The sequence below is a fragment of the Chrysoperla carnea genome, chromosome 4 (genome assembly GCF_905475395.1).
Source record: "Chrysoperla carnea chromosome 4, inChrCarn1.1, whole genome shotgun sequence".
Taxonomy (NCBI): Eukaryota; Metazoa; Arthropoda; class Insecta; order Neuroptera; family Chrysopidae; genus Chrysoperla; species Chrysoperla carnea.
The window spans coordinates 55,435,607-55,452,188 of NC_058340.1; the positions used below are offsets into that span (position 1 = coordinate 55,435,607).

Here is a 16,582-nt window from a genome sequence, read left to right on the forward strand (position 1 = left end):
AACAAACAAAAAATCAAATTTTTTCTATTTATATGAATAGTGTAGATGTAGATAACATTCTAATATTTTACATTAAAATCGCCGCTATTACCTACGTTTTGTAACATCTAAAACCTCCACCGTTTCTACGACCGTATAAAAATTCCTCTTGTATTGATATATGTACTATCTATGATAAGTATATGTTAAAAGTTGCATAATTTTAAAATTATATGCAACTTCTTTTATATTTATGTTATGAATATTGCATATACGGGTCAAAATTTTTTTTTAATAATACATTATTACCTCCATATAATGTATATAAACCTGAATAATTTTTAATTTCACAAGTATTTTTAACTTAACATATACCTGAACAACGAAAAATCAGTTTAATCAAGGAAAATGCTTCAAACGAAAAACGTTAGTTTCATATAGGTATTGAATTCGATTTAACTTTTCAGGTTCAGTTAAACCTCACTCTAATTCATAACTGGCAAACATTAGAAGAAACTTTCAATTCGAAAAATGCTCTTAAAAACTCAAACATTTTTTATAAACCGAATAGTTTATACACAAATTGATAGCAAAAATTGTCTTTATTTTTAAACAAACCACTTTTATTGGAAAATATTTTCGAATAGTGTTTAGATTCCGCAGAAACAATTACACGAAATAAAAATTTTGGTACGAATGAAACTTTTTAGTGCGTTTTTGTCTAAACTGTACGTTTTGCGGAAAAATGTTTGGAACAAAAAATGTTACTTAATTGTTTTGAGCTTTAATTTGTGGAAGTATCATATTCAATAGTTTTTTGAAAAATTAAAAATTGTCAAATAAATTATTTAAAAATTCTTATTTATTAATTTTAATTTGCATTTCCACTTTTTTATATTAATTTTAATGATTAATTTATTTTTCAAAAAACTATTAAAAATGTTACTTTTTTAATCAATAACAACAACTTTCTAACTCAAAGTGTTCATCTATCTATTACCAGTTGTGGAGTAGAAAGAGCTTTTCATTGAGCCTGAAATCTTAGGTAAAATTTAGTGTCTGCGTAATTTGAATCTTCTTGGGACAATTACAAGTAAGTACTGTACACATTTCATTCATTCTTATACCTTCCGAGAAAATTTATCGAATAAATATTTTATACACCTTGGAAATTTTTTTCAGGGATTTTTACCGAAGCTAAAAAAAATGTCGAAGATTTTCTATATGAAAATCAGCATTTCAGTGTCAATACTTTAGAAATATACGTGCTTTGAAACGAAATTTTCCCCAACAAAAATTTCCTGTGTAAAAACCACGAAAAAATGAAAGTTCCTGTTGGAGAATCCTTTAAATTTTTATATCCTTCCTATATATAGATGTTGTGTGAGTATGCAGTACTAAATTTTTTAGGATTCTGAAAAAGATGAAAAGGTTATAGTATTAGGTCATTTTATTTTTAAGATATAAATATTTTTAAGACGTAAACATTAACATTTTATAATTCAATGGAAAATTGTAGTAATATTGATTTTATAAATATGTATACTTTTGTCAATATAAATCGATTTTAATCATAGATAACAGGAAGTTAGTGGTTAACATTTACAAAAAATGTTTTTATCCTCCTAGAATTTTTTGTCGTGGTTTAATTTTATTTAAGGATAAATATAAATAATGAGGGACTCTATAATCTAGTATTGATTTAAGTTTTGCAAAATAAAGTTCAAATTCTTAAAACTTTTAACAATCTATATACTTTTGTAACGCAATTGTACATACTTAAAATATTTATTATAATGAATCGATTGTTGTTTATTATTGGAATTTATTTTGTGTCCATTACTTCAGGGCAATTGAATCCAGAAAATGATATTGCCGGATTTACTTCGCCTAAACAACAATGTGTTTGTGTTGAATATTTCAAATGTAAAACGGGTGTAAATCCAAATGAACCTGCAATTGATGTCAGGTAAGCGATTAATTTAATTTTTTTCTAATAATGGGATAAATTCAATGAATTTTCGTCTAATTTTTCACGCACATCGAAAACATTGATGATAACTTTTCGATATGTCGAATCATATCGATGTATCCAATAAAATCTTAATTGTATTTTTACTCGATGTGTCAACATCGCAAAGAAAGTAAAATATTCGAAAAAAATTTTTTTAATGAACTATTAACTTGCTGTGTAAAATAGGGGATAATGCTGATGTCGAATTGGCCATATTAACCATAAAAATGTAAAACTAAACTTCAATAAACCGTGTTTCCTCTTAAAAATTCGAACTTATTTGACTTTAACTAGTCTTATTTTTTCTTTTATTTGAGCGTTATAATCCCTTATTTTTTGTTTCTTTATGAAAATGCTTTTTTACGTCTTTTTTGCAAAAAACCGTTTTTTTTTTTGTTATAACTTCCTACATTCCGATTTTTGCAAAAGATTTTTTCTTAGAAACAACTATTTTCCTAGTTATTCAAATAATTATCACGATACTCGAAATGAAATTGTATATTAAGAACTTCTATTTAAAAAATATAATTAAAAAACATACAACAGATTTACATTTCGCTAAATATCGATGTTTCGATTGCAACGCAACCATCGTCAGTAGATAAAATAAATATGTAAAATCTTACCAACAATTACACTGTAACACTAATGTTACTTTAATTATTGGTTATGTTTTACATATTCATTGTTAAATTTGTAAAGAATGTATGTAATGTATTATATGAATAAATTTAGCTTCTGACGATGGTTGTCTTGCAATCGAAATATCGATATTTAGCGAAATAGCGAAATGTAAGTCTGTTGTATGTTTTTTAATTGTATTTTTTAAAAAGAAAGTTCATTCTTATACTAGAAAAACTCATTCTTATACTATTTTCCCCTAATTATCAGGATATCAGGAGGTGAAAAATCAGGCGGGTTAATTTTTGCCTGACTTCTAAAGTTCACACCGAGAGTTTATAATAAAATCTTGGCCAGTAAATAGATCTAGTCACGTTAAAAAATATTAAATTGAAAATTCTAATTTTGTAGACTTGGTGAAAAATGCACCAACATCTTACATGTATGCTGCGAACCAGAAAATCTACTCTCCAACCCAGAAACTCATCCGAATGCACGTCATGTGAAATGTGGTAAAAGTAATCCAAATGGTGTTGAATTTCCTGTTGATGATACGAAATATAATCAAACAAAATTTGGTGAATTTCCATGGATAGTTGGCTTGTTACAAGAACAACTTTATGCTAAAACTAATAAAACCATATTTGTTTATCAATGTGCGGGCTCTTTAATTCATCCTCAAGTGGTTTTAACTGCTGCGCATTGTGTGATGAATCGAACGATAAGTAAGTTACGTGTGAGAGCTGGCGAATGGGATACACAAACAACGAATGAACTGTATCCACATCAAGATCGTTACGTGAATCGCATCGTGATGCATGATAGCTTCTACGCACCAGCGTTACATAATGATGTTGCGTTATTGTTTTTAACGAAACCGTTTATGTTAGACGAACATATTGACACGGTGTGTATACCAAATATTAATATTCGATTTAACACAGACCAATGTTATGGAGCTGGTTGGGGTAAAAATAATTTCGGCGGTCGTTATTCAGTTATTTTAAAGAAGCTTCATTTACCATTAGTAGAACGTATTGGTTGCTTAAAAGCCTTGCGTCGGACACGTTTAGGTTCACGGTTTCAATTGCATGAAAGTTTTATATGCGCTGGAGGTGAATATGAGATTGATATGTGCAAAGGTGATGGAGGAAGTCCGCTGGTATGTGAAATGCTCGATCAGCCCGGACATTTTCAACAAGTTGGTATTGTTGCTTGGGGTATTGGATGTGGTGAACAAAAATTACCAGCGGCATATGTTAATGTTTTATGGTTTAGAAGTTGGATTGATCAACAAATGGCTTTAGTTGGTTTAAATTCGTCCACTTATACTTATTAAATATACTAATTGGACCGTGAGCCCATCATAAAACGAAAATTTTATGATTCTTTTTGTCTTTTTGAGAATTGATAAAGGTAAGCACCAGTAAACAGCTTCAAAGAGTTCCGCCCCCAGTAGTAAAAATCTACTAATTAAGACCTTTTATTTCTGATCTAGTCGTTTATGGGCGCCCATTCGCAAGGCCCCCAGTTTTCCAATATTGATAAATCTGTCAATCTTCGGAATTTCCAGAACCCCAATGTTTGCCGCCTTATAGTTAAACGCCTACTCTAGCTCTGTCAAAATAGGTACTTTTTACGTGCTAATTTTTACCAATGTCAGAAATTAGGTGCTCTGTAACTTACACCGAAACTTAATACTCGCATTTGCGTTGCTAGCATTATGTGATGCTAGCAACGCAATGAAAATAATAATGAAGTAATGAATGTTAAGGAAACACAATTATATTAGGTATTTATAATCGAAAGCCTCGAATTTTGTAAAACAACGGATCTAAATATTAGGTCTCTCTAAAACTAGGACGAATGCTTAATCGGGTATAAACTAAGCGTGGTAATTAAGTGCTAAATTAGGTGCTTGCAAGAAATAAAGATGAAAATGATCTTAAATAAGCATTGCTGGCGTTTCAGAGCTGCCTTGTTGAAACCATGGGTCAAGTATTAAGATAGATTGTTCTTTGTCTCCGTATTTTTTACAACAAAGTTATTCACTACATCATACATGAAAAAAATTGAAGAAAGCTTGAACCGTGAAATTAGAGTCCAATTTTAAAAAATATTCCCATTTCGATAGCTGCAAATACTATTTTTTCACGTAAATTGTTGTCAATAACTATCTTATAAAATTATATGTCACACAAAATAAAAATCATAGAAAAACACGATTTTCATATAAATTCGACTTCCAGCCACGGTTAAAACTTCAATTTTCTATATTAAAAACCTATCTGTATATCAATTTTCAAAAAGACAGATTAAAAAAAATCATGGAAAGTACGCTTCATTATCAACTCTCGATCTATACTTGGAAAATTATTATTAAAAAAATTTTTATTTATGATATATGTTATTGTTGTTTTCATTATATTTAATAAACGATTAATTTATCGATTTGTAGTATTGTAATGTAACTGACCTTTTAAAAATTTTCAGTATGTTGGGAACGTGGCTTCATCTAATTCTTTGAATTTAGCTTAAACATATTTAATACGAAATCGCAAGCGAAAGTACTGTAAGTTAAAGAAAATTTGGATGGACGCAAAAAAAAAAAAAATTTTTAAATTAGAATAATATTTAATTTATTATACCATGTATATGAAATATACATATAGTATATTAATATTAGTCCCAAGTTTGTAACGGTTAAAAAAATTGATGCTACGAAAAAAATTTTGGTTTAGGTGTTCATAGAATCACCTAATTAGTCCATTTCCGTATGTCTGTCTGTCTGTCGTCTGTCCGTCTGTCATCACGATTACTCAAAAACGAAAAGAGATATCAAGTTGAAATTTTTATAGTGTGCTTAAGACGTAAAAAGTGAGGTCGAGTTCGTAAATGAGCATCATAGGTCAATTGGGTCTTGGGTCCGTAGTCCCATCTTGTATTAATATGGAAATATAGTTTAGTGTGTGTGGCTATTTAAGAGTGGAAATCTTTCTTTATTTACGTGACGTCAAAAAACAAACGATTGCCCTTTTTATATGAAGCCCTCTCAGAGCCAGCTATGCAACTGGCCCAATGCTTAACAATCTTTACTCAGACTTGCACCAGTTTTGGCACGGTTGTTATTTCCTCTATGAGAGAATATCCAAGAGGAAAGTAAAAAATAATGTGTTTATTAAATATTTTAAAAGGAACAAAAACTTTTATAAAAAATGGAAAAAACCAAATGCTGCCAATCCTCTTAATATTATCAAAAACCATGTTTTAGGTATATTAGAATTTTTAAAAATTTTGTGCAAATTTAAAATATGAATATATTTGACAATAATTTTTAAAATATTTTACACTTTAATTATTGATTCTAATTTTGTCAAAACATAAAAAATTCAACACAAGTGTCTATTATAAACGATTTGCTACAGAGTACTTAGGTATTTTGTAGAAAAAATTTTAAGCAAAATTATTTAACCAGAATCTCATAATTTTTCGACTTTCCAGCTCCTGAAATTTTGATCGAAAAAAAAGCAGCAACAAAAGAGTGACATATATAACAAGAGTTACGACAGTTGAAATTACCAAATTGTGCAAGAAATTATGCCCCAAATATATCATGTTGCTGGAGAAACTAAAAGATTTTACAATAATCTGAGTTTCGGATACTATGAAAAATCTGAAACGAGGCTATCAAAAAGCAGGTACCTCCTCTATTTCATTGGTGTCTCTGGACAATTGACCAGGTCCCCACAATTCTAGCTCCACATGTTCAAATGAAATTTGTCGCCTTTATCAGCTTTTGGCAACTCAATTTGTATGTCATACACACGCCATAAGCTATCGTAGAAGTAACATAGAATATATTTCATTTTTAACAGGCTTCAAAAAAGGAGGATGATTCTCAATTCGAATGTAATTTTTTTTAATGTTTGTTATGTCAGAACTTTTGACTGGGTGAACCGATTTGGTGATTCTGTTTTTAGTGACAAATTAGAAAGAATATATATAATTTGTGAAAATAGTTTAACACAAAAATACGGAGGAAAACAGTAAAATAGTTCTGAAGTTGGACTTCAACCTCCTCTTTCACTTCTGTCCAGTTTCAGATTTCGAATAATCTTTTAGATATCTTCATTTATTGCATAATAGAGTACCCAATATTAATATGATGCAGAGCATAGAGCTTGACTTTTCTAAATTCCATATCATCCTTCAAAAAAAGTTTGTGTGGCCAATATTCCTTTCAGATATCTTCATCTGATGCATAACAATGGTATTTGGTACTAATTTGAGACCAACAGAAAGGCTAGGGTTTTTGGAAGTCAGTAAAACTTGAATTGAATTCCTCATTGATCATTGATTATATGATGATCATTGATATACATAATCCTCTGAAGGAGCAGACATACAGAAAGGTTCTTGTTCTTTGACTACAAGTCAAAAAAATTATTTTATTTATTTTTACACATGGTTAAACCCAAAAAATCTGAGAGGGAATTACCTTTTAACAATTCAAAAATTATTAACAAAATAAATATATAAAATATAATGAACAAATAAGTATAATTACTTTATGTATAATATGTACGTATATACAGGGTGTCTCGTGATTTGAAGGATATAGCATAAGAACGTCTTCTTTGTACAATTTTAAGTCAAAAGTGCCTTATATAATTTTGCCCAAATCCCAATAATTAAGGAGGTATGTGCACTATTATGCCTCCAAAGATAATAGTCAAGAGGAGTAAACTTAATAGTAAAATAATCTGGCAGCTGCTCTGTTAGTGACATTTGATTTTTATTTTATTTTTTTATTTGTCATTTTTGGCTACGATCACAAATCAAGAATATGCCGATATTCACTTTATTTACAGATATTGTGACGGAAATGAAAGAGCGTCAGTGCGGGAATATCAGCGTTTCTTTCCTGATTGAAGAATTTCTAATAAATAAGTATTCTTAGATGTGCATCGTCATTTGGTAGAGAAATTTAATTGTCCTAAAACTAATGCAGAATGTCCCATACAGCAAGAACTTTCCAACGAAGAAGCTATTCTTAATATGGTCGAAAATATTCCCTCTATAGTAGTATACGAAGAAAAAGTTAATTAATACAATGGAACTTGGTTGAGTGGGACCTGCATAATTGAGAAACCTCCATAACTGGAACTCATGCCTTGGTCCCAACACTTTGGCACTGAATTACCTCTGTTAGTGGGACGAAGCAAACCTCTATATCTGGAATTCTTTCTTTCGATTTAATTGTCATAGTTACCTCTATAACTGAGACAGCGAGTGGATTTTATATGCTTTAATATCTGTAACTGAGATAACATCGTTTTGTTTCTTTACTTACGTATTCTTATTCTACCCGCAAACTCCGCACTTAACTAATTTCGAGCCTCAATGACCTTCAGTTTTAGTTTTGATTTACTATCATACGGATGTTTATTTGAAAAATGCCGAAACGAAGACTCAAATCGTTATCAGTACGATTTTTTGTGAAAAACTGAAGTTAATATCCATTTATTAAAGTGGGAAGATAAGCGATAAAGTCGAATTTATTCCAAAATTTACTCTTTGTAGAATAATTCAGAATGAAGATAAAATTCAATCACAATGTTCTGAAGGACAAGGAAAACTAAAACGTGTACGTTTATCAGAATATTCTGAACTTTAAAAGTGTTTGCTAACATGGGTCAAGCAACTTTGTAACAAAAACGTTCCGGTAGGTGGACCAATGATATTTATAATACGTTATTTTATTTAATAATCGCACCTCCACAACTGAAATAACCTGTATTCTGACCTCTATTAATGGAACCCTCTGTAAATGAGACAGATATTTATTTATATATGGATATCTGAGAGACTGGGTAAGTGGAATACCTCTATAAGTGAGAAAAATTTGCAGATCCCTTGATGTCTCACTTAACTAGGTTCCACTGTAAAACATTTAACTACTTTACTTTATTGAGTAAATTCAATAGTGTCCATAGCTCCTAAACTATTAGGTTTTGGAAAAAAGTATAAAAGACACTTTTGACTTAAAATTATCCAAAGAATACACTCTTAAGCTAAGTTTATCGAATCCTAGCACATCCTGTACATGTATGTATAATGTGAATGACGTCATTATATATTTAAGCACTATACACACATTCAAGGTACTCACATTATAGTTACTTCCATAGACTTACATCATTAATAAGTGGTAGCAAAAATTTATTGGAATTCAATCTTAAAATATTCATTATAAAAAGCTATATGATTATATTATAAGTAGGTAAATATGTAATTTTACTTGTCTTGTCTGATAAAAATAAAAACATTCATTTATTTATTGTGAGTATAGTTGGTGAACTGTGTTCATCGTTCTCAACTACCACACTCCAACCAACAGTTGCGCGTTCTTTTGGCTGTGAATTGTTTTGTTTTGCTTTTTTTATATAATTAAATAGCAGTAATTAATAACAATTAAAAGACTTTTTTTTGTTCCTAGATCAGTGTTAATTAATAGTTTTTCCTTAAGGTATGTAAATTATTTTTAATTTTTTTTTGGTTTAAAATATATTTTTTCAATCTTTAATTTTATTGTTGAGTTTTATGCAATTGAAATGGTCGAACGCGTAGATTTTAACAAAGTTTTTCCTTATTTATTTTTTATAAAAATATTTTTTAGAATAATGAGTTCTTTTATAAAGAAAAACATTCCGATTGGAAGGATTGCTTTAATAATCCTTTTCGTTTTAGAAATAAAATTTATAGGAGTGGGGGAAGGAGCTAGAGAAATTAAATTCTTTACACTTTACTAATTGTTAGATACAGTTAGATACTAGAGGTATCTGACTTCATTTAAAATACAGTAGAGTTTTAATAATCCGACAATCGATAGTTCGACACTTCGAACACGTTTCGTTCGTTTAATTAATTTATCATAAATTTTTTAATAATAGATTTTTATACAATTCAATTTTATACAATGAGTCCGAATTTGTGACAAAAAAGAAAATGTAAAGGACTAAGGACCATTCTCATTTTAAATTGGTTCTATTTTGGAAAAAAACGATTCTCATTTTAAATTAGTTCTATTTTGGAAAAAAAAAACGATTTCACCCTAAAGGAACTATTGCCGTATTTCAAAATGGCCAAAATTACACTTTATCAGTTCAAGAAATCTTTATTCTCTTGGCTATTTTTAATTATTTGGCTGACAAGATTTTAAAACAATTTCCTTGATTATATAATTATTATTTTAAAAAATTATTTGGATGAATTTTTTTGTAATTTTTTGTAATTTTAATCTATGAAATAATCAATTGTCCTTCAAAAAAATTTCTGGGTAATTTTTTTACTTTATTCATATAAACCGGTTCATACTTTGAATAAAATTAATTTATATTGAATAATTAATATAAAAACATAAATATGCAGGTACTTTTATTTTGATAAATTCTCAAAAAAGGTGGATATAAGGATTTAAGGAAGTACTTTATGGGGTCAGGGACCTTCCTTTGTTTAAGTCTACGCTAAAACGCTACCTAATATTTACTTTTGAATTTAGTAAATTAGTTTTTATTGTATTAAATTTTATTTGGTAATGGATAAACTTTTTCTGTTCTTCACTTTTCTGCCCGTTGTATCTGAAAGCTCTTGCTACGATCGTGATTATATATACAAATACAATTTTAATTTAGGATTGAAAAAATATATTATATGAAACTATGGTGGAAGCGATGGGATGGAAAAGGCACTTAAGTTTTTCAACGTTTTCATCATAATTCATTACTTTTTCTGAAATAATGTATTGTAATCAGATTTGCTCCAGTGATCTTTAAGTCTATCGCATCGAGAATAGACGAGACATATAAATGACAGGCTAATAAAAACGTGCTAATAAAAATTGCATGTAATCATGCATTTTTATAATTTTTATATAATCATTATCATTAAAATTAGCAACAGGAAAATTATACATAATTTATTAAAAGAGATTTTTGCAATTTGTTTTGGAGATTATTATCTTATATCTACATATTTATTTTGCTATGAAGTAACTGTGGCTAAGAAATAGCCACTTAAATCGAGACACTTTAAGATTTTCCGTAAAATTGATAGTCAAATATTTTCTACACATAACACTTAAACATGCACACACTGGCCCTACTTGACCACACTTTCAAAATGGGTCTGTTAAAAATCACTACATAGTATAAAACAAAGTCGCTTTCTCTGTCCCTATGTCCCTTTGTATGCTTAAATCTTTGAAACTACGCAACGGATTTTGATGCGGTTTTTTTTAATAGATAGAGTGATTCAAGAGGAAGGTTTATATGTATAATAACATCCATTAAATAGTAGAGAAGTACTACTATTTTTGAGGTTTCTAATGTGATGTCGTAAATAATTACATTTTTTCCGCATACATAGCACATAGGCTATATATTTTATACCCCTGCGAAGCCAGAGCGGGCCGCTATGTTTTTATATACAACGTTCACAGTTTTTCTGTAGTGTATTTAGTATCAGCATTGCACCCGTGCGAAGCCGGGGCGGGTCGCTAGTTATATATATGAATGAAAATATCTATTTTAAGTAGAGCTTGATTTAAACTTTTGTATTCTTTTACTACAAAACTAAATTATTTTATTGAGTCGTTTTTGTTTGTAAAACGTTTCTATAAAATTGCAATAATTTTGAGTTAATACCAAAATAATGAAAAATGCGAATTTTGTCATGAAAATCAATTAATGGCTATACAAAAGTAATCAAATTTTTCAAATAGTTTTTTTCGAATTCTCTAACCATCTTTGACGCCAGGCAAAATTTTAAGAATCGATCTTATTTGTCAATTTGTAGTCGGCTGAGATTAAAATTCAGATTTCGGCTAAGTATCTTAAAAAATGTAACCACCCTGTATGACTGTGCAAAATTTCAAATCGATATTCCTATAAACAACGAAAATATGAGAGTGTCTTCATCCTAAATGCGACATACTGTATATATTTTTTTTATTTTCAGTCGTATTTTAGATTTCTTTATAAACAAAACAAAAATTTGATTCTAGCTAAAAATTGATACGATAATACCGATTTCGGTCTATATTAATACAGGAAGTGGCAAATGGTGAAGTGATAATGTGCATTTTTTTCTATTAGTTTAATATTTACAAGAGATATTATTTTACGTTCAATTTATGTTTGTTTAATTTATGTTCTAAAATACCAAATTGACGAGTAATATATAGGTACCTCGTCCCTTTCTAATTTTTTATAACGCAGAAACGCAGAAAATTTTTGAGTTCTTTGATTTATATTGTCATTATATCCTTCAATAGTCTTAAGGTAGTTCCAATTTTATGTTTATTTATTTATATTGATTGATTTATTTTTTTTCAGAAAATGAAATTATTAATATTGGTAATTTGTATTGCATTGCCATTATGCATATATGGACAAGGTTCATTAGATGATTTGGTAAAAGCAAATAAACAAAGAACTTCCATGAAACCAAGAGCAGCTGCAGGTGATGAAGATGATTTAGATTCATTAATCGAAGATGTATTTAATATTAATCCACCAGCATCATCAACTGCAACACCAGATCGAATTGGTGGAAATACAAATTTAAATCCTGGTGGTAACACCAACTTAAATCCATCACCATCAAACCCTGGTGGAGAGGGTGTTAATACTGGTGAACGTATTGGTGATTGTGAATGTGTACCGTATTATTTATGTAAAAATAATACAATTATTACCGATGGTGAAGGATTACTTGATATCAGGTCCGCCATTAATATTATTATTCATTTAAATTTTAATGTTAATGTTAATTTAATTGCTAAACGATCTACAAGCGATTATTACTATGATTGCAATACAGGATGTACTACAAGACGGTATGTCAAATTGTGTCCAATAAGTTTTTCATGTAATCACTGCGCATGTGTATAGTTTGCACTATATTATACGCCATTTTTGGTTTTTTATTGAAAGTGACATTTGGGATCAAATTAGGCTCGGTTATATGTTGGGAATTCTGATCCTTTTGAACCCTATAAAGAACGCACGGGCACCTCGTCCCACACACACCAAGGAGACTGACGGTGTGACTTCGGCCTCTCATTTACATGTCTAAAGTAGAATCAAAAAGGGAATTGTTTTTAGAATATATAGCTAGGATAAAAGCTTCCAATTATTTTAATATTGTCGAATTAGTATAAAATGGAAACTTAAAAAAGTTGGTAAGAACTTCACACAACCACTAAATAACAAATATGGTTTTATTTTCTGGATATTTCGGATTAGAAACTAAAAAAAACTTAAAGAAATTAAACAAAAATTCAGCCTAGGGTTCCTATACTATATAGGTCTTATCATTTGGGAACAATTTTTCCTGGCTAAGGTTCAATGATTAATGTATATTTAGTTTCGGAATTTTTTTATAATATTAGGGTCAAGAACTTAATATGGTCTATTGTGTCAGAAACAGGATGGGAAGCCGTACCCGAATAACAATCGTCTACTATACTTTCAAGCATTCAACGAAGAAACTTAAGTAATAAAAGTTTGCAAAATTTACATTTTGGAGTGCTAACTTCATATGATCTTAGTAAATTTTCTATGGTATTGTAATTATCTAACGACTTCTATTTAATATAATTTTTATACTTATTGTTTTGTTTCATAATATCTAAAAGTAATTACTGTGAAAATTATTTTAATAAAAAAAAAATTTGTTTTGCTATAGAAAACAAAAACAATTTAGCTAATACTAATTTACTTACGTAGTAATTTTTAGCACAATGATTCATGTCCGTTTTATTACTTTATTTTAGCGGATATTAATCAAGACCTGATTATTATATTTATTCTTTTCAACTACAGGGAAAATACACCGTGGTTGACTCGTTTCGACACATTATTTCATGTGTTTTTACGTCTCAAAATTTAATCAAAATTGTTTAGAGAATATCTATGAGTACAAATCTCAGACTCCCAACAGATTTTATTTTGAAATTTTTAGGACTGTCTAATTTCAGCTATAAATAATTTTCGTTTTATAAATATTTTTTTCGTTTTACAAAGCTTAAAAAAGTTCAAAATTTTGAACGTAAAAACCGATTCCGTACCCTTAGTTTTGATGTTTTCTGAAAATATTTTATAATTTACAAAATATTCGGCCCTTAATAGGTCTTATTCTTATAATGGTTCACAATCGCTTACGCTTACCCATTCCAACCTTAGGAATAAAGATTTTTCTTTAATATTTCCTATAATATTTGTTAATGCGTTTATCAATGTTATGGAAAAGTCATCATTTACTCGCATTTTATTGTTCCTTACTTTATTCACCTATCAAACCCCACTCTCTTGCTCAGAGCTCTGTAGCTAGGATCTCAGCGTTGATAGATCCGAATGGCGCCTTCGGAATAGTGTCACTAGTATTACAAGTTGTTTATAGGGATTTATAAATAGATTTTGATATTTGGCGTGATTGAATTGTAGAATAACATTGAAAAGTAGAAGAACTGAGCTTTATGTTGGAAGCTTGAAAAAGTAATATATAACGTAATTTTGAATAACTCAACAATTTTGTAAGCACAACCAGTACTCTGCACATCTGTATTATTTTGGCTTGTAGTTCTGTATTAGCAATGAAGAAGCTTGGACTTGTATTGTAGCTTTTTTGGATTAAGAGCAGGCCAAATAAATTTTTCTGAATTTATTGAAGCTGATAATTTGAGAATTGTTAATAGTAGTTGTATACACACACATACCGCGGTCAGTCAAGCGAACGATTGAACAGGAGTCAGATATATGCCGTTCCCTTGGCTGACCGTAGTATGTGTGTACACAACTACTAGAAACAATCATCAAATGATCAACTTTTTTGGAATGGCTCTCTCATTATTTGTATATTACACTAGCGAATTATTATGCAATGTAAAATTTTTCATAAAATCTTTTAAAATTTTCAGAATGAAACCTGGCCCATGTAAAAGTTATTTTGATGTATGTTGTACATTAGCAAATAAATTACCACTACCAATCACCACCCCAAAACCACCACAAAAACCAAGCGGATGTGGAGTACGTAATCCAGAAGGAGTTGGTTTCCGAATTACTGGTGATAAAGATAATGAAGCACAATTCGGTGAATTCCCATGGATGGTAGCAATTTTACGTGAGGATACTGTCGATGGAAAAACTAAATTTAATATTTACCAATGCGGTGGTTCATTAATTCATCCACGTGTTGTATTAACGGCTGCCCATTGTGTATCGGATCCTGCAAAACATGCCTCATTGAAAGTCCGTGCTGGGGAATGGGACACGCAGACCACCAACGAATTATATCCAAATCAAGATCGAGCTGTTGAATCGGTTGAAATCCATCCAGATTATTATGCTGGTGCATTATTTAATGACATTGCATTATTGTTCTTGAAAGATCCTGTAGATATTGCTGAAAACGTTGATGTAGTATGTTTACCACCAGACAATGTACAAATTGATAAATCCAGATGTTTTGCCAGTGGATGGGGTAAAGATGTATTCGGCCAAGAAGGACGTTATCAGGTTATTCTAAAGAAAATTGAATTACCAATCGTACCAAGGCCACAATGTGTTGAAGCGTTACGTAATACCCGTTTAGGTAAACATTTCCAATTGCATGAGAGTTTCATCTGTGCTGGTGGGGAACCTGGAAAAGATACGTGTAAAGGTGATGGCGGTAGTCCATTAATCTGTCCAATTCAAGGTAAACCAAATCAATTCCAACAAGTTGGTATTGTGGCTTGGGGTATTGGTTGTGGAGAAAATCAAACGCCTGGAGTTTATGTCAATGTTCCACTCTTCAGAGCATGGATTGATGAAACATTTGTTTTTAAAAACATTGAACGTACTTTTTATACTTACTAAGTTCATTAGACCATGTAATTGTTCTTCAGGAAAAACCCAATGATATTTTCCAAAAAAAATGATATTTTTACAAAAAATTTTTTGTACGTAAATCAAAGATTATTTTATATTGACCCGGTTTAAGATATCATAAATTTTATCAAAATCAGGTCAATTAATGTTATAAACAAATTATTTAATTCTTGGAAAATGTCTTGTTTGTAGACGAACAAAATATTAATATATTTTTAATTTGTAAAGTTCGATTAAATGGAGTTTTTAAACCTAAAATATAGTGCAAAGTTTTATTTGCTTACTATTGCCTTTGCTTAAGTTGTTAACTCTCGTGATTTTCACAAAGAATTATGCGATAAAATTTTATATAACAATTTATTTGTAAATATATTTTTATATTTAAATTTTGAGTTTATTTTATTTTTAAATTAACCCAAACATTAAACATTTTTTTACTAATTTTGGTATATTTTCTTTGAAATACTGCAACAGCTAGCGGAACTTAAATAGAGTAAGCTTTTACAAACAAAAGGAATTAATAATTTATTTCCCACCGGAAGAAGTATCTATATATTTAACAAAAATTTATTATGAGCCGTTTTATTTCCAACCCATTTTCTTAATTTTTAAATAAAAGGTATTGACGCACAGATTTGAATAGTAATCACCAAATTGACACCCTTTTTAATTTATAGTACTCTAACGAAGTTTCCTGATGCACATTTCTTATGTGTTCATACATTTCTTGCTCTATATTTGCGTTTCTAATTGAAGTATTATAAAGGTTCATATATGGCTCGAACGAGCTCTTTTCTTGTGCTTTGAGCCCACTTAAAATGGTTGAGTTGGAGGGAAGCTAGGTGTGAAGATTTTACTGAACTTTCCTGTTAATATCCTCCTAATAATGATAGTTTGATGGGCCTACTTTTCGCTTTAATTTCAGATAAGGCCTATATTTAAAAAAATTTTTGGCTGTTACTTCTACACATTAATTTTGGTGTTCAAGTCTAGATTACTTGGTCTTGCATAGAAGATCAAAACTAACGTGCAG

At 29.7% G+C, this 16,582-nt stretch overlaps 2 protein-coding genes across 2 annotated transcripts; both read left to right on the plus strand.

Moving 5' to 3' along the window:
• The first annotated feature begins 1,618 nt into the window (after nucleotides 1-1,618).
• On the plus strand, nucleotides 1,619-4,122 carry LOC123297232 (phenoloxidase-activating factor 2-like). Its single transcript, XM_044878814.1, has 2 exons — nucleotides 1,619-1,948; nucleotides 3,026-4,122. The coding sequence occupies exons 1-2, from the start codon at nucleotides 1,776-1,778 to the stop codon at nucleotides 3,951-3,953; spliced, it is 1,101 nt and encodes a 366-aa protein (XP_044734749.1). The 5' UTR covers nucleotides 1,619-1,775; the 3' UTR covers nucleotides 3,954-4,122.
• Nucleotides 4,123-8,913: 4,791 nt separating this feature from the next.
• On the plus strand, nucleotides 8,914-15,653 carry LOC123297229 (phenoloxidase-activating factor 2-like). Its single transcript, XM_044878812.1, has 3 exons — nucleotides 8,914-9,143; nucleotides 12,010-12,398; nucleotides 14,595-15,653. The coding sequence occupies exons 2-3, from the start codon at nucleotides 12,013-12,015 to the stop codon at nucleotides 15,535-15,537; spliced, it is 1,329 nt and encodes a 442-aa protein (XP_044734747.1). The 5' UTR covers nucleotides 8,914-9,143; nucleotides 12,010-12,012; the 3' UTR covers nucleotides 15,538-15,653.
• Nucleotides 15,654-16,582: the final 929 nt, after the last annotated feature.

What these genes read in the sequence shown, in the direction of transcription:
- LOC123297232 (XM_044878814.1), top strand. Translation starts at nt 1,776, where the DNA reads ATGAATCGATTGTTGTTTATTATTGGAATTTATTTTGTGTCCATTACT. An exon ending in GAACCTGCAATTGATGTCAG is followed by an intron (nt 1,949 to 3,025) that starts GTAAGCGATTAA and finishes CTAATTTTGTAG; the next exon opens with ACTTGGTGAAAAATGCACCA.
- LOC123297229 (XM_044878812.1), top strand. Translation starts at nt 12,013, where the DNA reads ATGAAATTATTAATATTGGTAATTTGTATTGCATTGCCATTATGCATA. An exon ending in GAAGGATTACTTGATATCAG is followed by an intron (nt 12,399 to 14,594) that starts GTCCGCCATTAA and finishes TAAAATTTTCAG; the next exon opens with AATGAAACCTGGCCCATGTA.